The sequence below is a fragment of the Poromitra crassiceps genome (assembly GCF_964638095.1).
Source record: "Poromitra crassiceps genome assembly, chromosome: 9".
Classification (NCBI taxonomy): Eukaryota; Metazoa; Chordata; class Actinopteri; order Beryciformes; family Melamphaidae; genus Poromitra; species Poromitra crassiceps.
The window spans coordinates 38,682,145-38,706,770 of NC_139630.1; the positions used below are offsets into that span (position 1 = coordinate 38,682,145).

Genomic DNA, 24,626 nt, shown 5'->3' on the forward strand with positions numbered 1-24,626 from the left:
GTCTGTCCTGTGGAAAGCTAACACTCCAGTTGTGGCCTGAGTCCTAGGCACCAGCAGGAGGGCTTATTCTAACTCCCACTTGCCTTAAAAAACACACACACACACACACACACACCCCAGCTACAGCATGTTCCTGTTGCTTAGCAACCAGCTGGGTCTTGAGAGAGAGGAGAGGCGTCATAGATGTGTATGTATATCCACGGCTGAGCGAGAGCAAACACTGCCTGCTCGGCTGCCTCTCCCCAGCCTCCCTGCCATGCAATGGAACACACAGTATTATATATAGACCGTTTCAACTTGACATCAACATTCTAAATGGACCCTCGCCTACTTCCTGTTTAGTGTTTGCTAATCACAGGAAATAAACTAGAGTCCAAGCTGTTCCCCAACAACACAATTCCACATAATAAAGACAGTCTACAGGCCCTACCTGTCTCAGCGTTTGTTTGCTAAACAATTACGCCATTGGCCCCACATCTTACATGCTATCTTTGTGGATCATCTCTAGAGACAATCGGGCCGTCCGACTCGAGTGACTCGGAATGACGACACGACACGAGACGCGGTAAAGTTCATGGTCTTTTTTATTTGAAAAACAAAATAAAATAAAGACTAGCATGTACAACTTGGAATGAATGTAAACTGAACTCAGATGAACAGTCGCAAAGACTGGTGTGCCGACACTCTGAACAACAGCATGCGCTGCGGACACAGTACACCCCTCACTATGCTCGTGTCTGAGTCGAGAAACAACAGAAGAAGAAAACAAAGTGAAGGCCAGTGACTCTCTCTCGCAGGAGAGAGGACACTCCATCTCAGCGAAAACAAAGAGAAAAGAAAAAGCTCACCGTAAGACTCTTATGTCCCCCCCTCTTTGAAAGGGGCGGGGGCGCACGACTAGTAAGATGGCCGTCCAAATAACATAACAAAAACAAAAAGAACATGCCAAACATTTGAAAATGTATATATTTTTTTTTTGTACATTGTTTTGTTTTTTTCTCTTTTTATCTAGCATACAATTAAGTCCCATTCCACTTTACGCTTGAGTTAGAACCTGGTATATTCTCTCATCTTAACAGAACAGAGGTTCCTCTCCAAATACAAAAAAACTGTACCAAACCAACAAGAGGACAGCTTATAGTGGACTCAGCACGCTCTGGTAGCCCGGAGGGAGGATGGGGAGGATGGGGGTTAGTGCTCCGGTCTCAAGCTGCATGCATGAAGAACAGAAAACAGAGAGAAAGAAGAGAAGAGATGGCCAGCCCAGACATTTACCACGAGCAAATGGAACTGGGAGGAGTTCGCCAAATGCTTTTGCTTTAAGTTTGAAGGTAGTAGTTACAGGGATGTTGTTATTCTTTTTCTTGTTAAGTACTGATGCTAAACTGATCTCCGGGGGGGGAGGGGACAGGATCACTAACCGTCATTTTCATGCAGATATTTTTTGTACATTTTTTTTATATTTTCCTGTGTGGACAGAAGGATATTTTATTTCAACATTCAATTATTTTCTATACAGAAACAGTATGAATAAATGAACATTTTTTTTCCCAAGAGGTAAGTAAAACATTTTTGATTTTTTGTGTTTTGTTTTTTGTTTTTGTTTTTCTTCTAAGAGGGGGCAGGGCGGGGCGGGGCAAGCTTCACTTTGCAGTCATCATCTGTACAAACTCTGCAGAGAGGGAAAGGAGGAGAGATGGAGAGAGAGAGAGGCGGGACAAAAAAAAAGACAAACAGGACATCAGGTTTAGGGCAGAGACTTTGGCCCGTCGCCAGGAGGGGCAGTCACCTGCTAAATTGTTAAATGCTTTATTAATTTTTTAATCAACTTGAGCAGGTTCAGGACACACATCCTAATTAGTGTCCCGTTTCCAAACGGCTTTCCATGTCCATCTCATTAAGCCCATTTGATTAAAAAGCTGTTGCCTTGTGGTTACAGTTGTTGGAGCAATGATGATGATAAACACACACACACACACACACACACATACTAAATGAATAAATAACAGGGCAGGCATCCATAAGAGTACATATTATTTTTGGCCAAGACTTATGGACTGTTCATAATATATCAACAGCTTTCTAGAAATTGAGCGCAGTCTCTCATGTAATGCCGAGGGGCCAACAGTAGGGGGAAGGGAGAAAGAGAGAGAGAGAGGCAGCAAGAAAGAAAAGTGAAAAGTGAAAAGTGATGATAATTAGGATGGCTTTGTCCCATCTCTATTTTACTAGGCTCCATCTATAGCCTCTATCTAATCACTAATATTACATCTATAGCCTCTATCTAATCACTAATATTACATCTATAGCCTCTATCTAATCACTAATATTACATCTATAGCCTCTATCTAATCACTAATATTACATCTATAGCCTCTATCTAATCACTAATATTACATCTATAGCCTCTATCTAATCACTAATATTACATCTATAGCCTCTATCTAATCACTAATATTACATCTATAGCCTCTATCTAATCACTATTACTAATATTACATCTATAGCCTCTATTCACTAATATTACATATATAGCCTCTAATCACTAATATTACATCTATAGCCTCTATCTAATCACTATTACATCTATATCCTCTATCTAATCACTATTACATCTATAGCCTCTACCTAATCACTATTAGATATATAGCCTCTATCTAATCACTAATATTACATCTATAGCCTCTATCTAATCACTAATATTATCAGAGAAAGACACAGCTTGGAAAATGAAGTGTCCTGTCCTCTCTGCTCATCATGGACTAGACACTAAAACTCTATGTGCATCATCAAAATGCTATTAGTTTCCTTTCCATAACCTTGTATTCAACAAAATATCTCCTACAAACACCCATCTTTTAGCTCCTCCTGCTTGTTTTTTTCCGTGTTTTTGTTGCTGTCGTCGTTTGTTGTTTTTACCTTCGTAGTTGACCTGTCCATCTCCGTCAATGTCTGCTTCTCTGATCATCTCGTCCACTTCCTCATCTGTTAGCTTCTCCCCCAGGTTCGTCATGACGTGACGGAGCTCTGCGGCGCTGATGTAGCCATTTCCGTCCTGGAAACGCACACACACACACACACACACACACACACACACACACACACACACACAACACGGCGTCAAATGGGAGAAATGCAACAATCCCACAGGTTGATGTAGCGAGGCAAAAATAAAAAATAAACAAATAAAATAAATCCCCACTGGATCCATTAATGAGTCGACATAGCAACAGGCACCAAGTGAGGGGGAAGTCAGGATCACTGGGGTATATCTGATGACGATGTTTCTGACGTCAGGTGAGGGGGAAGTCAGGATCACTGGGGTATATCTGATGACGATGTTTCTGACGTCAGGTGAGGGGGAAGTCAGGATCACTGGGGTATATCTGATGACGATGTTTCTGACGTCAGGTGAGGGGGAAGTCAGGATCACTAGGGTATATCTGATGACGATGTTTCTGACGTCAGCGCCACTTTATTTAGTATTGAACCGGCCTCTCAAGTGTGACATTTCCTTAGGGTCACAATGTTTATTTAAAGCATCCGCCATTAGCTGATACCAACGCAGGAACATAGACTTTCTGAGGTCTTAAGAATGGATTATACAAAGTTAAGTTAGACCTGTGACATTGCATCGAGCTTGCCAAGCATGGCCGTGCTACTGTGCTAAACTTCCTGTTTAGTTTAGTTTATTAGGATCCCCGTTCGCTATTCGCTATTCTTATTCCTGTGATGAGCATTCAAAAGTGCTTACCTTGTCAAATACCCGGAAGGCCTCGCGGATCTCCTCCTCGCTGTCTGTGTCCTTCATTTTTCTGGCCATCATGGTGAGGAATTCAGGGAAGTCAATGGTTCCATTACCTGGAAGGGGAGATCACACGGGCACATTTCATCAGCTTCAATTGCAACGACTTAAAAGCTGAGATACGGATATTAATAACCAAGCAGTTGATGAGAAGCACCTGGCTGATATATTCACTCGGTCCACCGGTCCTTATGTTCAGGTGACCACCCCCCTCCTCCCCTCCCCCTCCTCCATGTGTGAAACCTAATTCTACCATTTACATTCTAGTATATGGGACATCGTTTTTCCAGCCTCTTAAGTCATTCCTGCCAATGACAGTGCAGCATGAGCCAGAGAGGGAAACACCCGTCCAATCATTTCTGTATGTATATACACCTTCCTTCCTGGCGTAAACAGCTGCCGCTGCCGCAGTAGAGGAAGTCCATGTATGTGCGCGAGGGTGGTGTTTCAGTAGAGGGAAGTCCATGTATGTGCGTGAGGGTGGTGTTTCAGTAGAGGGAAGTCCATGTATGTGCGTGAGGGTGGTGTTTCAGTAGAGGGAGGTCCATGTATGTGCGTGAGGGTGGTGTTTCAGTAGAGGGAAGTCCATGTATGTGCGCGAGGGCGTGTTTCAGTAGAGGGAAGTCCATGTATGTGCGCGAGGGCGTGTTTCCCCCTCTTCCTCGGGGGAAGCCCTGGCTGCCAGGAGGAGGTTGCGTATGTTCTACACAGCACAGCAGGATTGCAGGGAGGCCAGTCATCCATAATGCAGACACATACAGCCTGGCCTTCTGCGGGCCGCCCATAAATCAAAGGCTCCTCTCTCTCTGCTGCCGCTGTCAGAAAGCCTGCCTGGAGAGCCGGGGGGGGGGGGGGGGAGGAGGAGACGGAGGGAGGTTGCAAGAATCCAGATGCTCCCTCCTCCCCTCCTTTCATCTATCTCTGCTTCTTCTGTCCATCCTCAGAGTCCCTCACTTCATCCCTCTTTCATTGCCTTCACGTGTCTGTGTGTGGGCCCAAAGTGAGAGCAGTGGGATAGACACCATTCGGAGGTGGTGATGCTGGTGGTGGTGGTGGTGGTGGTGATACTGGTGGTGGTGGTGGTGATACTGGTGGTGGGGGTGACACTGGTGGTGGTGGTGGTGACACTGGTGGTGGTGGTGGTGGTGGTGACACTGGTGGTGGTGGTGGTGACACTGGTGGTGGTGGTGACACTGGTGGTGGTGGTGGTGGTGGTGACACTGGTGGTGGTGACACTGGTGGTGGTGGTGGTGGTGACACTGGTGGTGGTGGTGGTGGTGACACTGGTGGTGGTGGTGGTGGTGGTGGTGGTGGTGGTGACACTGGTGGTGGTGGTGGTGGTGGTGACACTGGTGGTGGTGGTGGTGGTGGTGGTGGTGACACTGGTGGTGGTGGTGGTGGTGGTGACACTGGTGGTGGTGGTGGTGGTGACACTGGTGGTAAATGCCAGCCGCTGTGTCAGTGGTGTGTGTATGAGTGTGGCAGGATCGATATCCATGTTGCTGTTGTCAAGGCAGGATTACCCGGGGATCAGGGCCTCTTGACGGGGGGGAAGGATCTGTGATCTCACCCGCAGGAGGGAGGGAGGGAGGGAGGGCGGGGGTGAGCTGGATGATGGTGGTGAGCTGGATGATGGTGGTGAGCCTTGCTGGAGACGTTGTGAGTGGGTGGGATTGTTTGATAAAGGAATTAATCGTTGTAAGAGGCAGGTAGGCGTGTGTGTGTGTGGGGGGGGTCTGTATTATAATTAACTAAGGCTGCAACTAACGATTATTTTCATTATCGATTAATCTGTCGATTATTTCCTCGACTAATCGATTAGTCGTTTGGTTTATAAGATGTCACGAAATGGTGAAAAATGCAGATCACTAAACAGTCCCCAAAGCCCACGAGGACATCCTCAAATGTCTTCTTTTGTCCTGACCAACAGTCCACAACCCAAAGGTCATCAGTTTACTGTCACAGACAGAAGACTAAAGAAACAGAAAATAGAAGCTGGAATGAAAGACTTTTACTGTTCCTTCCTTAAAAAATTTGACGAAACAATTGATTTAAAAAATAGTTGGCGATGAATTTTCTGTCGATCAATTAATTGATTAATTGACTAATTGTTGCAACTGTACAATTAACAGCTGGGGGGGATGTGCAGGTGTCAGGCTTGAGGGGAAGGGACATTGAGGGCAAAGCACCCAGCAGGATTAGGGAATAGAGGGGTGGTGGGATTGCTACACTCGGATTAACCAAAGGAAGAGCCTCGGTGGGATGAGAGAGAGAGGGGACAAGAGCATGGGAGAATGAAGAGAGTGTGTGTGTGTGTGTGTGTGAACGAGCAGACAAGCGGTAATGTGATGGGGCAGATGGTGATCTAATGGCCCAGGGTAACAATCTAAGGAGGAGTTGTTATCTAACACAGAGAGACGCCCAGCAGCGCCGAGGGAGCACATGCTGCCACTGGGGGCTGGGAGGAAGGGAAGTCCCCAGTCTTCAAGGAGGACAGTACTACCGCTGGGAACCCATCACCGGAGGAACCATGACTAAGGGAAGGGGAGGGGAGGGGGGCTAGAGTGATATCTGCTGTGCTCAACTGAACCTGAGGCCAGCTGCTGCTACTGTGGAGGAGGGAGGGAGGGGAGTGACAGAAGTAAGGAGGGATGAAGAGGGAACGAGAGAGAAAGGGAGGGAGGGAGGGAGAGAGAGAGGGAGTGGGCGGTAGACAGAGATGGAGATGAGAGATGTGGAGAGGAGAGGATATAAGGAGTGAACCGAGTGGGAGATGGAAGAGGTGCTGACGCAAACTATAGAAGACAGAGGCATCTCGGTGCACTTGTGTGTGTGTGTGTGTGTGTGTGTGTGTGTGTGTGTGTGTGTGTGTGTGTGTGTGTATGTGTGTGTGTGTGTGGTCACGCGTTCGCCTGTGTTATAAGCAACCTTGTGTGCCTGAGGTTAGAATGGCAGGCTTGTATAATGATGACGAATGCTGTGGTTAGGCTGAAGGTAGTATTTTGTTCTGGACATGGACCTGCTGTGGTTAGGTTAAAGGTAGTGTTTTGTTCTGGACCTGGACCTGGACCTGGACCTGCTGTGGTTAGGCTAAAGGTAGTGTTTTGTTCTGGACCTGGACCTGCTGTGGTTAGGCTAAATGTAGTGTTTTGTTCTGGACCTGGACCTGGACCTGGACCTGCTGTGGTTAGGCTAAAGGTAGTATTTTGTTCTCGACCTGGACCTGCTGTGGTTAGGCTAAAGGTACTATTTTGTTCTGGACCTGGACCTGCTGTGGTTAGGCTAAAGGTAGTATTTTGTTCTGGACCTGGACCTGCTGTGGTTAGGCTAAAGGTAGTATTTTGTTCTCGACCTGGACCTGCTGTGGTTAGGCTAAAGGTACTATTTTGTTCTGGACCTGGACCTGCTGTGGTTAGGCTAAAGGTAGTATTTTGTTCTCGACCTGGACCTGCTGTGGTTAGGCTAAAGGTACTATTTTGTTCTGGACCTGGACCTGCTGTGGTTAGGCTAAAAGTACTATTTTGTTCTGGACCTGGACCTGCTGTGGTTAGGCTAAAGGTAGTATTTTAGTCTGGACCTGCTGTGGTTAGGCTAAAGGTAGTATTTTGGTCTGGACCTGGACCTGCTGTGGTTAGACTAAAGGTAGTATTTTGGTCTGGACTAAATAAATATTGAATCCGTAACTAAATCATTTAACTTGTCTTGCAAGTTATTCCTATTATGTTCATGCCTCGGGTGTTTTAATTGAAGGACATATTAACTTGAAACCATACTCAAATATACAGATCCTTTCCAAAAAATTAGAATATCATTAATTCCTTTCAAAAAGTGAAACTTTCATAGATTACAGCTTCATTACACAAAGTGAAATATTTCTAGCCTTTATTTGTTTCATTTTTCATAATTTTGGTCTACGGCTCCAGAAAACCCCCAAAACAGTATTTTAAGAAATTAGAATAGTGTGAAGAAAATCAGCAGTTACTTCTCAGTTATAACTGACTCCAGCCTCAGTCCACTCCCTCTGAATCTCCGCCAAATTTTTGAATGGTCTTTGCTCGACAATCCGCTGAAGCCCACGGTCATCCATGGTGTTTCCATGATATTCTAATGTTTTGGAAAGGATCTGTACTTTTGCCTGGTCTGTATGCGTGCCAAGCGGAATAAGCATGGCAGTCTTTTATAATTTGAAGCAGCTGACGCTTGCTAGTATCCACGTCTGTGTAATTGTAAGATAAACAGCAGCAATTTTGCCGATGATTTGAATCGCCCAGTATTAGCTCATTTGATAGCATCATTGATGCTGTTGATAAAGTGGTGTCTTGGCTTTAATCCCATTCCTTTTTAACAGCTCTCTTTATCTGGCTAAAGCAAACCATCCCATCGTTCATTGCTTGTCATTCATTGCCACAGCATCCTTGTTTGCTAGATAAAGCTGATTTTCAATGGGCCAGCTGACAGGCTCATGGCTGCCTCCTCTGTGGGTACTGGATGTGCAGAGCGCAGCGAGGCCTTATGTAACCACTTTTATTTTCCATTACTAGCTTCATTGCTGTCTGACCTAGATTGCATCAGCCAAGGGAGGCAGAGGCAGAACAAGGGGATGTTGGTGATGGTGTGTGTGCGTGCGTGCTGCGTGTGTGTGTGTGTGTGTGTGTTTGTGTAGGTTTGAGCGTGCATGCTTGTACTTGGGCGTAACAGGGAAAGTGGGGGGAGGTGTTTGTGTACGGGTGTGTGTGTGTGTATGGGTGTGTGTGTGTGTGTGTGTGTGTGTATGGGTGTGTGTGTGTGTGTGTGTGTGTGTGTGTGTGTGTGTGTGTGTGTGTGTGTGTGTGCGGGGAAGGGTGGAAGTGGGAGGACGTTTCAATAAAGGGGCTGCCAAGTTGCGATGCGATTGATTTCTGCTGATCAATGTGGCCCCATTTAGGAAATCCTATAAGCTGACAGCGCAGCACCGCGGGGTAGCGGCCCGCTGGCAGCCAACCTCCCCGACCCCCAAAGCCCAAGGACGGCCAGGTAGTGAGCTATACTCCTCCTCCTCCTCCTCTATCTGTCTCTCTACTATCTGTCTCTCTACTATCTGTCTCTCTCTCGGTCGTAAGCAGCGCAGTGGAGGAGAGAGACTGCGTGAAGAGAGGAGGACAGGGTGGGATAGGAGGACAGGGCGAGGAGGAGAAGTAGAATCTGCCTGTCTGTCTGAATCATGTTGATCTCAGCACACTGGTGCCAACACCGTGACAGCCTTTTGAAACTTAGGCCGCTCTCCTCAGCAGCATTGGCAGCAGCACCTCCTGCTCATATCTCTTGACATTGTCAACTATGATGGAGTGAAACGCACAGTGACTCAAGTGCTGACAGCACAGGGACAAGTCATCTGAAAAAGTCGCCGGCTGGACAGTCGGCACAGAGTTGAGCGAGGGAGGCAACGACGTCGTTGAAATCAGCTTCGAGATGGGCCGGTGATGGACGCTCGGCGTAATTCCCGGCGCGTTTGGAACAGAGGCTTTTATGATTTGAAATCCTGCGGAAAAATGCGAATGTGAAAATATGGTTTGATTCCCCAATAGGTTGTTTTCAGGTGATGTCACGGCGTCAAGATGGCGACCGGGGCGAGACCATTGACTTGTTTGCAAACCACGTGATCATGCTGGGGGCCAACCAGCAGCATGCTACATAGAAAGCATGAGCAAAATCTGACAAGTTGCTGGAAAATTCACTTCTCTTCATTGTCTATGGATCATATCCTATCCACCTTATTTCTACCTGCCATGATGCCTGATGGGTGCTTCTTCCGCTTCCGGTGTAATAGACTGTTTTAACTTGACAAAAAAAAAACGTCTATGAGGATTTTACAGCAGAGCCATTCTGCTCTACAGCCGTGTTGTTCGGGTGTGCAATATTTTTTCCCCCATGATGGCGAAGGCATGACCCGCCCCTCTCTGCCTCTGATTGGCTGACTGTACTCGGCTGCTCCCACCTTCTTTCCAGGTGAGCCAGAAGTATCTCAAACGTGAGCAGCAGGTGCAAAACAATCATTAAATCAACAAGCATGAGATACTTCATTATATGGAACGTTACAATAGCAAACCCTATATCTGAGTTATTTAGGCCTACTTAGCCTATTGCACAGACATGTAATTTTTTCTTGTCATTCCAATTTTAATGACATTGCTGCTCTGATTAAGTAGAAGTACAGTTATTTGTGTAAAAATGAATTACTCAAGTAAAAGGAAAAAAGTACAGGCTCTGAAATGTACTCAAGTATAAAAGTAAAAGGTGTTCTGTGCAAGGCGAATAGAAACTCACGTCATATTAATATAATTCAAATACTATTCAACTTAAAAGGTCCCTTCAAAACATATTTTAAGATGCATAAAGACTATACTTTAATCTTAGTCTTAATCACTATGACCCACTAGCTCAGAGAGTTGGATTGCGATCTAGCAGTTTGGAGCTTGTGGGTTTGAGCCTCAGTGACTTTTGAGGTTGTGGGTTCGATCCTCAGTCAGTTTTGAATGTCGACAGTCAGAGGAAAGAGTCATTTAAAGCCCTGAGAAAACCTTATTCAATCAGTCTGACTTGGTGGCACAGAGAGTAGGCTTGCTGCCTGGCAATATTGAGACCTCAGCCACTTTTGCAGTCGTGGGTTCGAGCCTCAGTGAGTTTTGACTGGTGACAGGCAGACGGAAGAGACAAGAGCGCCCGGAGAAGAGCTGTGAGTGTGAAGGGCAGCTGGTGGTGTGAAGGAATAATACACACAGAGACACTGGGGCCAGAGGTTGTGGGTTCTAATCCCGTTCAGCTGGCACTACCTGGATCTAAGGGGGGGGATGTTCTCCACCCCTGACCTCTGCAGAGACATGAGCTGAGGGTTATGAGACAGAAAACCACAGAGAGCTGACATTTTACTGACATCGGAAGTATGCTTTGTAGCTTTGAGCCATTGCTGCTGCTAGGTGTAAAGATAACATTTTGAAAAACTGCTCTAGACTCAGTATATGACATGTCTGGATCTCTTTGCAGTCTGTCCACAGTCTCCATTTCTGTGGATCTGTAGGAGGCGCTGTGTCGCTCTGTGTATCTGCCTGTAGGAGGTGCTACGCTGGTGATGTTAAAGACAGGGCAGTGCTGTAATATGTCTCCTCCATCGGGAATCGAACCAACAGTCTACCTGTCAGACAGAGACAGTGACACAGCCGCTCAGCCGACTGAGCTATGAGCTGTTGGGAGTAAACTTCTGATTTCTACACACTGTATTCACACTGACAATAACACAGCATAAAGAGTGAGACAGGTGAGATTTGTACCAGTGAGTTGAGCTAGAGTCAGGGACTGACTAGTCTCCTTCATCAGCTTATCTCTATCAGTGTTCAAATTACTGGTGATGATAAAGAAGGATCACTGCTACAGCTTATAATGTGAGTACTTTTTAAGAAATTGCCTGAGGCTGGGACTGAACCAACAACCTTTGCATCACACAACATTCACATGTTTATCTGAGTGAGCTATAATCCACTTTCTCTCAAACTCTTATTATATTTAGTCAACCTCATCCAGATTTTATTTTGTCAAGTTTTCGTCGACTAAGTGTCTAAGTATTTTCATCTCATCTTAGTCAAAGAAAACCATAACTATTCATTAGAATTTCCAAACTTATTATATATAGATATATTAGATATATTAATCTGTTATTCTGGAATTGTTTTAAGGTTTGAATGTGCAATACAGACAGATGTTTAACGTCTTCTTCTCTTCTGATTGGATCTCTTCCCAATTCGTCCCTCCCTAACATTTAGTCTAGTTTTCACCAGTGAAAATAGGTAGTCGACTAACATTTTTCCTCATAGTTTTCGTCTACGAAATCAACACTGCTATGGATGCATGTCTCCACCTAGTGGTGCACTCCTCTTCCAAACTCACACACTTTTCCACAACTACATCCAGAACATATCTGAAACGATATTTACTTACTGTCAATCTCATCAAAGTGTCTGAAGACCATCTCCACGTGATCCCACTCCATAAAGCTGCATTTCCCAATGAAGGGCTGGGCAAACACCACATACTGATACATAATTTCAATTCAAATACATGTCACTCTTGTGTCAGAATGAGTAAATGGGCATTGAGACTGTTTTTATATAACCCTTGATCAATTCTCATTAATCTTTCTTTAATCTTTTCTTTTTTATTTGTCTGTAGGCTACATACGTGCACTGCCAAGAGTAGCGGCAGCATTATAAACCAGAGACCAGACTATATCAAAAAACATAAACACACAGTGGCGTCTTTCATGCATGCTAGCAAGCGAAACTGCTGTCTGTCTGACCACAGACTGTAGAAAGAGACGCAGGATAGCCAAGTGAATGTGATTGGATGAACGTTTGACGCTAGGCCAATCACAGGCAGAGAGGGTGCCTCCAGCCTTCGCCATCATCTGAAAAAAAATATCGCTTCGGGCGCTGGGATAACGTAATGCATTGTGGGTAGTCGGCTACTGTGGCTAATGCTAGCGGCTAGCGTAATAGTTACTTTACATGGCAGTAAAACGCCACTGAATGACCAAATTGATTTAACTTTGAACCATTTCGAGTAACACTGTTTCCATACGGACCCCCAGCGTTGGTTAGTTGTTTATAACGTGATTATATTTATAACTTGTATAACGTACTCCAGTTTCCGGTTTATAATTCGGGTCTGCAGCAGATTATAACAAAAGAAATGGCAAGCTGCAACAATATGTCACGTTAAACCGGACCTTGTACCCACAATTATTTTTTTACAGTGGGGCGTTCAAAAATAAGGTGGGATATGTTTTGCGATCTTCTGGCGATACCTGCAGCGTGGAGCGCCATCCAACCCTCTTGCATACTCGCTTTCCTCCATGCTCCATAGTAGCTCTGGGAGTGCTGCCCCCCAGTGACATCATCGGTGTCACATGGTTGCAAACAAGCTGTAACGACCTCAACTGATCTCCCAAATTCTTGTCCTTGTCATCTTGTGTTTGACCTCGGTAGCAGAGATGAATGTGACCACTGCAAAGTGAAATGGCGTGACAGGTGTGTACGTTGTTAGCGTCCTCCAGTTAGGAGTGTCAGTTGTGTGTACGTTGTTAGCCTCCTCCAGTTAGGAGTGTCAGTTAGGAGTGTCAGTTGTAGTTCATTCAGTTGAAAGAAACAGGAAGTGTAAACAGGGATGGGTCAATTTGATCACCGGTGGCAAAGAGATGACATCGCCCTTGTTGACACAATGTTAAATACTTCCCTCTTGCTAACTATAGATTTAAGATGACAACTACCGCTAAGCAGGTTGGTAAGCCGTTACAATGACAATTTAACTGCTTTCCTTCCACTCTGTTGAGTTTAAACCCATTCCCCGGGGGAATAGAGAGATATGGACTTTCAAGACAAGTCGAGTGACATTTTGCACGCTTAAGAGTGAATAAGATCCAGCAGATTAGCTGAAAATCTTCACTGCCTATGTAACATAAGGACATTTCTAACACTCTATGATGGCTCAGTCCAGCCTTCAGCTTATCCCTTAGGATTGGGCACCATTTTGCAATGACTGAGTGGTTATGTCCTTAATTGTCCTATTAGCGATGCATTTGAGGTTCTATCTGTGCACCATGTGCAATAGACCTCTTGCACGGGGGCCATTTTGTGTCGAAAAGGCAGGGTAAACACAGGTGCAACCAAAACACTAATGAGGGTTTCCAACTTCCAATCGTGGAAGTAACAATAAAGGCACTTCTAATTCCGATTTGGATCCTATCTCTACTTCCTCATGTGCGACCATTCAAGAAGGATTGTATAGCTCCGTTTCCTTGTTCGGCCCCAACCTGACGTAACCTCTTTGACGCAACACTCGTATATTTCCGGCGTTACAGCTTCCTCATTTTTTGCATTTTTTGTGTGTATACTGACCGTCAGCATCCACCTCGTTGATCATGTCCTGCAGCTCGGCCTCTGTGGGGTTCTGGCCCAGCGACCTCATGACGGTGCCCAGCTCTTTGGTGGTGATGGTGCCGTCGCCATCCTTGTCGAATAAGGAGAAAGCCTCCTTGAACTCTGCATGGGGGTAGAGGTTAGATTAGCGTTACCGAAATGCGCCAGGTTCTGACCCGACGGTCAGCAGGCTAATCGACCCTTTTAGGGATGTGGTTACAGTGGCTGTGTGGTGACTTGAGTGGAGTGGATGGCTGCCTATAAATTGGCTCACGAGTGTGAAGAACTAAAACCGCAACTTGTAAAATGTGCTGAGCTCTAAAAAAAAAAAAAGCTTATCTCATGCTGTGACAAAAGTGAGCAAAGCAGCAAAAGATTGGCAGTTGAAGAAAAAAAAGCGAACCGATTTCACTCCGAGTACTTCAATGTGTGTATGAGAACTGCCTCTCGGTACCGACGGTATCTGAAGTGCGAGGCAATAGTGAGCGTTAGTCTTGGAGCTTTAGCATGAACTAATTAGCCGCAGAGGGGGTTTGACTAAGAAACAGAACAGCCTGCAGATTGAGTACAAAAGCCCACAGCGCATCACTTTATCAAGAATATCACAAGACGGACACAGACGCATGACCCCCCCTGGAACACTGCCTGTGCGCCGCATACGCTGCATGGGGGTTTTTGAGTTCTGACTCATGCTATGCTGTAAGTCTTTCTTGCTCCTCATTTCCTGAGTGCAGTCTGAAGAGCTAATGACCTACCGAGGGAAGACGGCCTACCTACAACCTCTCCCATATTCCCTTTTGTGATGTTCTCTGTCAGTCGACGTACAAGTGAACACAGGACATCTCACGAGAGAGGTGCCTCTATCACCTCTCTCGTGTGACGGAGAGACTTTGACAGAAGAACACGAGTGAGGTGGTCATCGATCCACCGGATGTCAGTAAACTTGTGGCTTGTGAGGGAAGTGGTGGGGGAGCACAAACGCTCTTGTTCGTACCTGCAATCTGCTCCTCTGTTAGTTGGTCAGCCTGTGGTTGGAAAAAAGGGGGAGGGAGGGAGGGAGGGAGGGAGGGAGGGAGGGAGGGAGGGAGACAAACAAACAAGTTACGCAATTATTCCAAATACCAAAGTGTTTGGTCATCACAGTCCACATCGTCCCCACCCACCAACCAAACATTTCAACACTGAGAGAACAGTGTTCAGGGGTCGCTCGACCTCAGGGCTGCTGACACGTCACCAGAGAACAGTGTTCAGGGGTCGCTCCACCTCAGGGCTGACACGTCACCAGAGAGGACTCAGCCAGAATCTCCTCGAGATGTTTTCAATTAGGATGATGAAATCCTTTTCCCTCCTCCCCCAAATATTTGGATGGACTTATGCAGCCATTTATTTTTTTGTGTGCATCATTTACGCAGAATTATAGAGAGAGCACGCTCAAATGTTTTTTTGTTTTTGTCCCTGGAAAATAGTTAAAGACCCCGAACGCCCGTCTTGGAAGCTAAATGAGATATCTCACACATAATGGAAACGGCCTTGCGACGACGACGACGACGACGCGGCGCTGCTAACACTTTCAGTCATTCACCTGAGGAGAGTGGCTTCTACAGAATGACTCACACACAATGTGCTGCTGCACAAAGAGTAGAATGAGTGAATATTATGGCTGCCTTCTTAAGTGGTCCAGTCATAAAGCCAGACTGCCAGGCAACCAGACAATGTGCTGCCTCGTCTCCAGGCAGGCAGAGGTTGTTTCAGGACATATCAGCAGCACGGGGAGCCTTTTCCACGGGCCTGTTGCAGCCGAGCGGCAGGGAGAAGAAGGCCCTGCTGGGTTTGGGCCGGTTTTGGTTCCCCTCCCCAGCCTTCTTCCCTCCACTAGCTGGTCTCTCTAATGGCTGCCAGTGACTCACACACACACACACACACACACACAGGCTTTTAAATGGCTGGGAAGTCTGCATCCACTGCCAGGCGTTGAACGTAGACACATCGCGCTTTGTCAAGGAGCCACTGAATTCAAACAGTGGTACCGTGTGGATGCGAGGCTCGTGGTACACATGGCACCTCCCCTCACATGGCACATCCCCTCACATGGCACCTGCCCTCAGGTGCCCTCCCTTCGCCGTTTGAGAACAGAGAGGCTTATTATTATTATGATTATTGTTAACAGACCACTGACGTCATTCTGCTAGGCAGCAAAACGGGAACACACGCATACATACAGTACGCACACGTACTCGTCTTGTGCATCTCGTACGCACGCGCACACGCGCACGCGCACACACACACACACACACACACACACACACACACGCACACACACACAAACACACACACACACACACACACACACACACACACACAGTCGCTATTAAACTTTGCTATTCTTCCTCAACACACCAATATTTTCCGTCCATTCCATCATTTCCTGTGAATTAGTCAGAGGAGCCAGTTCTGCCTGAAAGCAGGTTCCTGCAGCCCATCGGTGTGTTGATGTGTTTGCACAGAAGCAGTCTGGCTTTTGATACAGCCGAGCCGATCACATGATGATATGGCTTTTGATACAGCTGATCACATGATGATATGGGGTTGGATACAGCTGATCACATGATGATATGGCTTTTGATACAGCCGAGCACATGATGCCACATAACAAAGCCATCTTTATATCACATGGCATTGCTGCCAAGTCTCTGTGCGGAGGAGAGGGTTTTCCTAGTCTATAAATCAACAGTGAGACAGAAAATGTAATTTCGTTTCGTAACGACTCGATTGCGTTGGACGACCGGATAGAATTGATCAGATCACCTGCATGACACGTGGGTAGATGCCCTTTAACTTGGGCCTTGGCAGAAGAATAGGCCGGTGCTCTTGGCTTGAGTAGTGGATCGATCCAGCCAGCGCGGGCTCATGGATAACCTCATACGATTAGCTGACATGATTCAATAACCTGTCCGGCACACAATAGCCTGTGCTTGTCTTCTCTCTCTCTCTCCCTGCCCCCCTCTCCTCTCCCCTCTCGCCCATCTCCAGCTCTCTCTCTCTCCCCCCTCTCCAGCTCTCTCTCTCTCTCCCCTCTCGCCCGTCTCCAGCTCTCTCTCTCACTCCCCTCTCGCCCGTCTCCATCTCTCTCTCTCTCTCTCTCCCCTCTCGCCCGTCTCCATCTCTCTCTCCCCTCTCGCCCGTCTCCATCTCTCTCTCTCTCTCCCCTCTCACCCGTCTCCATCTCTCTCTCTCTCCCCCCTCTCACCCATCTCCATCTCTCTCTCTCTCTCCCCTCTCAAGCTCTCTCTCTCTCTCCCCTCTCGCCCGTCTCCAGCTCTCTCTCCCTCCCCCCTCTCACCCGTTTCCATCTCTCTCTCTCCCCTCGCCCATCTCCATCTCTCTCCCCCCATCTCACCCGTTTCCATCTCTCTCTCCCTCCCCCCTCTCGCCCATCTCCATCTCTCTCCCCCCATCTCACCTGTCTCCATCTCTCTCTCTCTCTCTCTCTCCCTTGTCGATCTCTCTCTCTCTCCCCCCTCTCGCCCGTCTCCATCTCTCTCTCTCTCCCCCCTCTCGCCCGTCTCCATCTCTCTCTCTCTCTCTCTCTCCCCCCTCTCGCCCGTCTCCATCTCTCTCTCTCCCCCCATCTCGCCCGTCTCCATCTCTCTCTCTCTCTCTCTCCCCTCTCTCGCCCATCTCCATCTCTCTCTCTCTCTCTCTCCCCCCATCTCGCCCGTCTCCATCTCTCTCTCTCTCTCTCTCCCCCCTCTCGCCCGTCTCCATCTCTCTCTCTCTCTCCCCTCTCTCGCCCATCTCCATCTCCATCTGTGAGATTTGTGAAATGTCAAGAGACAAAATGACTGTGCTGTTGTTGAAGGGCGGGGCTGGAGAGGCCGAGCGGGGAATCCACATTGCTCACATGCTTCTCTGACCAATATTATTCTCTCTCTCTCTCTTCCTCCTCCTCCTCCTTCTCTCTCTCTCTCTCTCTCCCTCTGTCTTGGTGTGCATCTCTCTCTGTGTCTCTCCTCCTTGGCCTTGCTGTCTCCTGCTGTCTCTCTTAAGACAGTGGTTCTCAAAGTGGGGTCCTTGAGGGGGTTTCAGGGGGGGCTCCAGCAAAAAGGGGAATCATTTATTTTCACTATAAATCCAGCCATAAGTAACACAATGACAGAATGCATGACTATTTGGTTGTGGGTTTCATACGCTTTCTGTAATAACACAAACATCTCTTATCAGATGGGGGACCCTGGGACAAAATCGTATCAAATGGGGGTCCACCCCGTGCTCTAATTGGTGTCCGTTTCGGGGTGGTTGATGTGAGAAAGTTTTCAGAAGCACTGCTCTAAGAGGGGACGAGGCGGTGTGGGTGACTCAGTGCTATGAATCCTCCCCTGGCTACGACCCAGGGCTGCTGGGCCTCACAGCGCTGCTGCGCCACCAGGCCCACTACCGGCCCATCCCTTCCTCCTGTCCCTTTCCCTCCTCCTTCCCCAGGCTCTTGGAACTCAGCCTGTACCAACTCCTCCTCGAGGCCTTTCCCCTCTGTGTGTCTTTCTATTTCCATATCTCTCTCTCTCTGTGTCCCTAACACACACACACTAACACACACACACACACACACACACACACACACACACACACACACACACACACACACACACACACACACACACACACACACACACACACACACACACTAACATACACAGTAACACACACACTAACACACACACACACACACTAACACACACACTGCTCAGAGGAAACTCCCTCTGAGTCACGGTTCACGCTGTCCTATGGAGAGGGGCTGTACATCGCCGGGCTCGCAGCCTAAACGACAGCTTGTAGAGGGACCGGTGGGGGGATCCTGGCAGCTTGTAGAGGGACCGGTGGGGGGATCCTGGCAGTGGCTTGCTGGCACGAGTGGGTCAACCACTCCCACTGTTGCCCGGCAGCCGGCCCCAGCAGAGCTCCGAGCGGAGCGGAGCTGAGCAAGGCCAGGCCAACTGAGCTGTTATCTGTTACTCTTACTGGACATCATGGTGCCCTTCTACAAACAAACACACGGCTTCCTTCCAAAAGCAAGCGCCCGGTTCAATTTGGTTGGGGATGCAAAATGGTGCCGACCGATATCTTTCGTCCTTTTAACAACTCTGAGCCGTTGCTTTATTACAGTATGTGCCTGTGTGACTTGTGCCAGTCTGTTATTGTTGTTGTGAGTTGTAGAGACAAATAGTGAAGTAGCTACTAGCTACTCAGCAGTACTACTCCATCCATATTCACCAACGCAAAAGGTGCAAAGCCAGCTGTCACGCTGACAGATGGGTGTGACACACACACACACACACACTCCCACACACACACACACACACACACTCCCACACATGGACAAAGAGTCCGTGTGACAAACACAGGCAGCACACACTCCCTCTCTATAGGGGCATTGAGCTGGACAGAGTGGAAGGCCTCTTCTCTTTGAGCCCGGGACAAAAGACAGAGGAGGCTCCGGGCCGGGCGGCGCCACGCCTGCAGGGCGAGGAGGGAGACGAGATGGGTGTAAACAACACCAGCCTCCCGTGCATGCACCCTGCGGGCGAGGACAGTCCGCCATATGGCCCTGGTGGCGGGCTGGGCAGCACTCCTCCTCCCTCCACGCCACAGGGAGCACTTTTACCTCTACTCCTACACACCGGGGGAACATGGGACATGGCTAGGTGGCCACCGGGCCACCGAGCCCATCAATTATTCATGGCCGGTGGATCCGATGTCCTCCGAGTTACTAAACATGCATCAGCAAACGAGCGTAACAGGAACAGGATCCGGGCCGGAGCACGGTCCCGCTACTTACTCGATACTTCCCCCTCAATGGGCGAGGCTGTTTCCACTTCAATAGGTGTATTGATGCGGACAAGGGGCTTTGCGTCTGCGGATTAAACTTTTCAGCGATGCTGATACGCAGGCTAACTCCATGACAATCCCCGCTTTACACTCCAATTACTGTGTGTGTGTGGCGTTGCAACGTGAAACGGCGTCGTCGCGGCTCGATACCATATATGGGATATTTGATCACAGCGGGGGGGGAGGGAGGGGAGGGGCTTCTCGACTGCCTCGGGGGGCATTAATGATCCATCAAGGTTGATAATCAATGGATTTGGATTAACTTAAAGGCCTCATTACCACTTCCAGATCATTTCCATTGGGTAACTTCTCCTCGTGTGACGTCGCTAGCGGAAAGACTCAGTTTCATTAGGTGGATGCAGATGTCAGCACAGAAGTGTGTGCGTGTGCGTGTGCGTGTGCGTGTGTGTGTGTGTGTGTGTGTGTGTAGAGAGAGAGAGAGAGAGAGAAACATCTGGTGAAATTGGTTAATTCACCACCTTGGTTTTATTTCGCAAAGTCTCTGCGGCCGATGGGCCAGGAAACCATCTGCCTATCGGTGGTAGCACCACTACAGTGTAATATAGACTTACAAACAAATATAAGGTCTGGAGATGTGGAGCATGATCCTGTAAGAAGATATATATCCACATATATTTGGCGTTCGGGTTGGTTTGGAAAAAGTCGAGCAAACTTGACAGCTGTTGATGTTTTGTGGTAGCCAGAGTCATAAAGAGCTTCTTAGACAACTCGCACTGGCACAGCATTTGCATACCATCGAAAATTTTGCAAAGCGCCAACCAAATCAGCCAGCATAACATGGAGATAAAGCTTCAGCGCCTGCAGTAAAGGCGGAACTGCGTCTGATATCTTTTTTTAGGCAGCACCACTGGGGGGGTGGTGGGGGGTGGGGATACAACACTATACATACACTTTAACCAATATAGTCGATTTCTCTTGCGCAATAATTCTTCCCCATCCTGTTACAGCTCAGCTCGGCTCGACAGGCAGCAAGATGGTGCAACCTCGAAAAGGGGAAACCTAATGGAGCCAGCTCGCTTCCTCAACGCGAGAGAGGAGAGGAGAGCCCTCGCCTCAACTCGAGTGGCCGGTCAGACAGAGAGAGACACACACAGACCAGCAGCAGACAGACAGACAGACAGACAGACAGACAGACAGACAGGACATAAAGCGGGCCATCTTTCAAACACATACAATATAACATGCTCGCTCTGTCAAGAAGAAATGTCAGCACGGGGCTCTCGTCCGAACACGCCTGCTGCTCCTAAAGCGGATTGTAAAATGTAGCCTAAACGCACGGTATGGCTGGAGAATGATGCTGTAATAACCCGGAATAGCTTGCTAGTTTATTCCTGATAGTATTATTACATCTAGTCCAAGATCATGAATTCGATCTGCAGCACCATGCAGCTATGGCGGGCCAGCAACATGACCTGATATAACGTTAGCCATAACGTTATAGCCCATAAGAATTGCGCAGTTATATGGAAATACTGTCCCATTTTGAAGAGGGGCATCGTCCCAGAAATAAATCCGCTAAATCCAAATAAAAGACCGCCCATACGATGGCTTCACTTGATCCCACGCGGTAACCAAATAAGCAGAGAATATGAGCTTTCCGGGCGTTTTCTGTCTCCTCTGCGTAAAATAATAGCCTAGTATGTTACAAGAGATCAATGAATGAGTCTCAAATATACAGGGAAAGAAAGGCATTAAGCTACACCAGGTTTACACTTCTACCGTCACATCTCTTCTGCAATTAAAATGCATTCTCCTATCTATTGAGAATGAATGAGGATACATACCATGTCTGATGGGTTGTGTGCTTGTTGGTCTATGGAGGCGGACTGGGAGTGTGGTCGTTCCTTAGATGGAGTTCCACTAGCGGGTTAGGAGTGTGTATATTGGCCGTGGCCAGAATGGGGATTGCCTTGTGTATCCCTCCGCCACACTGGCACTGATCACTCACTTCCTTATTTCAATTCAGCGCAGGAGCAGGCCTCCAGCCGGAGACATGACATGCCAATCACGCTGCAGGCTAAAACGCCTGGATGTTGAGCAGCAAGAAACCCTTACTTTACTATAGGAGTATGCAGACTCAGTGTGCAGTAAACACACCAAAATCTCAGTTCACACACTTTTAGGCTGACTGTGATGTAGGCTAAATTCAGAATCATTTCAGTGGACATGATATTTATGCAAACCAGAGTAGGCTACATTTTTCCATGGGGAATCAAAACCCCTAACCCAGTAGTGTTATATTTCAGGGGGAAAATGAATGCATCATGATTTTAAAAATGTAACTCAATCAATCAATCAATCATTTTTATCCTCCTTATATAAAAGTGAGCAAGTGGGCAATATCTGTCTATTTCAATTTTTGTCCCACTGATGTCACAATGTCTATGACATCATCAGTGATATCATTATTGACCAAAATCATCTTATGACATCACTGATTATATCATAGGCACTGATGATGTCATAGGCATTGTGACATCATCAGTGATGTCATAGGCATTGTGACATCATCAGTGACAGTGATGTCAGGCGAGGTCACGCAGCAGCCGAGCTGAGCCCGCACAGCGGGCGAGCTTATGGGCCCGATACCTTATAATGCCAAATCATAACAAGATATCTCAAGGCGCTTTACAAATAGAGAAGGTAGAAGAGCAGGCTAACTGATTTGGTTTATGGTGTGTGTTTTCCCTTTGATGATCACAGACTGAAGGTCATAGTTTCCCCCATTACTATTTACCAGTAGCCTACAACACTGCAGGTCTGTTTTGTGTAAACTGCAAGTTGACTTGCAAGTTGAGAGTTTGTATAGGCGTTTAGTATCTTTAGGCTATACCAATTTAACATAGATAGCACTGAGGGGCCAAATTTAACTTGAGCCCAAATATTTAGTTATGCAAAATGGTTTTAACAAACACCCTAATTAACCTCACAGACTAAAACAATTGCCTGTAGTTGTCCTCATCATCATAGTCAAAAGGATAGGTATAGGCTAGATTGACAAAGCATACACAAACTCATTTTTCCAGGTTTTGTTATTGTCACTCGCCTATAAGACTTGAATATGGTGCAGGCTGGTCTGCTAACTTCCTACCCATCTACCACTCATCATAACCAATCACCATCTGTGATCAGTAAGAAGGCTATCATCCTTATCTTAGCCCTCTCCTCTCATCCTGATCATAGCAATGAGAATCAAAACCCAAATTATACTGTATTGTAAGAGGCAGAAGCATCATGCCCATTGAAACTGAGGGGGCAGTTGATAAATCAATCAATCATGAGTGGATTCAGCACACTTTATCTGGGCAGATTGATTGAATCATTGCAGATCTATTCAGACTTTAGGTCGCCCCCTGAGAATTTTGGCTTGCATGATGCCCTGGTAAGAGGGTTATGTTGCACATGGTTTTATATAAGTTAAGGCACATTAAAGACCACAAACAAACAACAGCATAGATAAATAAACATTGCATTCACAGCTCCATAGTCCATACCACAGTTAAGACATTTAAAACTACAATCAGTCCAGATTATTCAATCAAGGCCAACTCCTCGGACAATAATTAATTATTATGTAATTTTTTCCGTTGATTTTATATAGCCTATTATGAAACTACAGTATTTTGAAAATCATAGCATTGACATTGTTTAAAATTCATAGACTTGGGGAAAAATGCAGACTGCACCTAAGTGGGAACAGATAATTGACCTCACAACTTAACATCTGATGTTTTTGATAATAAAAACATTAATATTAATATTAATTAATATAAAATATTCATACGAAGCTCCCATCTACAACATCTGGCCTTTTTTTTTATATTCAGAATAGAGTTGGAGTCTCCCAACACAGCGCACTAGTTTACCGCCGCGGAAGGATACTAAGTGTAGGAAGCTGGCTGGTTGACACTGGAGAATTTGCTGTGCCGGGTATGTGATGGCGTTTCTGATTGGTCGCTGCAGACCCGCAATATTATACTCCATGTATCGGCAGCAGCGATTGGCTACGTGGGACCTGCATTGCACCAGGCAGTGGCACTTGATGGAAATATAATAAATATAAATACAAGGAACTTTAAAACGAGCAGACCTTTATCAGTCGTTTCTCTACTGCCTGGTTAATTATTTCATAGCTTCAAATTTACTTGGCTGAGGGTTACAAAATGTGACAGGGTTTTATTAGTGCAGGGTAGTTGTTTGATAGGCTCGATATGGGAAGTGCGAGACTTGCCATTGGCTACCAGAAAGTCTTCTAGTTAGGTCTACATGAAGTTTAAGAATGAAGCATGTGCAGGGTTGTTGTGCTTATACATTTTATTTAGGTTGCATACAGTTGGGGTAGTAAAGGATAAATGAGCTTATTTCACGGCTTTCACTCTCAGGGCACAGCTGCGCCGCGAGAATACAACTCAAAAATGAAATTCGGTAGATAGGATGACGACGCAAAAATGTGGTAAAGCAGATAGTATCACAGTGCTGTCATAATTAGAATAAACAGTCTGCTATCTACACACAAGTCCTCAAGCGCATGTGAGAGTGAGGTGTATCTGACAACAGCACCACCCAGTGGGAAAAGGGTGGAATCGAACAACTAGGCCTACTCGCATATCAGTCAGGCAGAATGTTGATTGAAGTATTAACTAAAATACAGTGAAGTCTTTAGAAGTTAGTGGCCAGAAGACAACTTTTTCCACTTTTAAACGGACTCATTGAGCCTTTTAATGCTAGCATTGACAATGCACACAAAGCTTGAGTTTTACCTGTAGGTGTGTAGGCCTATTTTAGCCTACAGGTAAAAGGTTTGTTTGCATTGCTGTTGTTTGTGAACATTGAAGTAAAACAAACTTGTATTTAAAGTTGTGATAGTTTATGAAAGTTTAAACAATTCTAAATGTTTACATTTTTTAAGTCTTCAAGAATATGTAAGATAAGATAAGATACCTAATAGGCCTACTTATGTGGTCAAATCAAGG

At 46.6% G+C, this 24,626-nt stretch overlaps 1 protein-coding gene across 1 annotated transcript; it reads right to left on the reverse strand.

Moving 5' to 3' along the window:
* Nucleotides 1-566: 566 nt before the first annotated feature.
* On the reverse strand, nucleotides 567-21,565 carry LOC310782513 (calmodulin-1). Its single transcript, XM_083643189.1, has 6 exons — nucleotides 21,438-21,565; nucleotides 14,744-14,774; nucleotides 13,729-13,872; nucleotides 3,755-3,861; nucleotides 2,920-3,055; nucleotides 567-1,672 (listed from the first exon to the last, which is right to left on the reverse strand). Exons 1-6 carry the CDS (start codon nucleotides 21,438-21,440, stop codon nucleotides 1,644-1,646), a joined length of 450 nt encoding a protein of 149 aa, XP_083499315.1. The 5' UTR covers nucleotides 21,441-21,565; the 3' UTR covers nucleotides 567-1,643.
* Nucleotides 21,566-24,626: the final 3,061 nt, after the last annotated feature.

Bases quoted from the DNA above. Each gene is read 5' to 3' on its own strand.
- LOC310782513 (XM_083643189.1), bottom strand. The intron at 3,862-13,728 runs GTCAGTATACAC...CTCCCCTTCCAG, and splicing joins CAACGAGGTGGATGCTGACG to GTAATGGAACCATTGACTTC. The intron at 1,673-2,919 runs GTAAAAACAACA...CCCTCTCTGCAG, and splicing joins TGGACAGGTCAACTACGAAG to AGTTTGTACAGATGATGACT.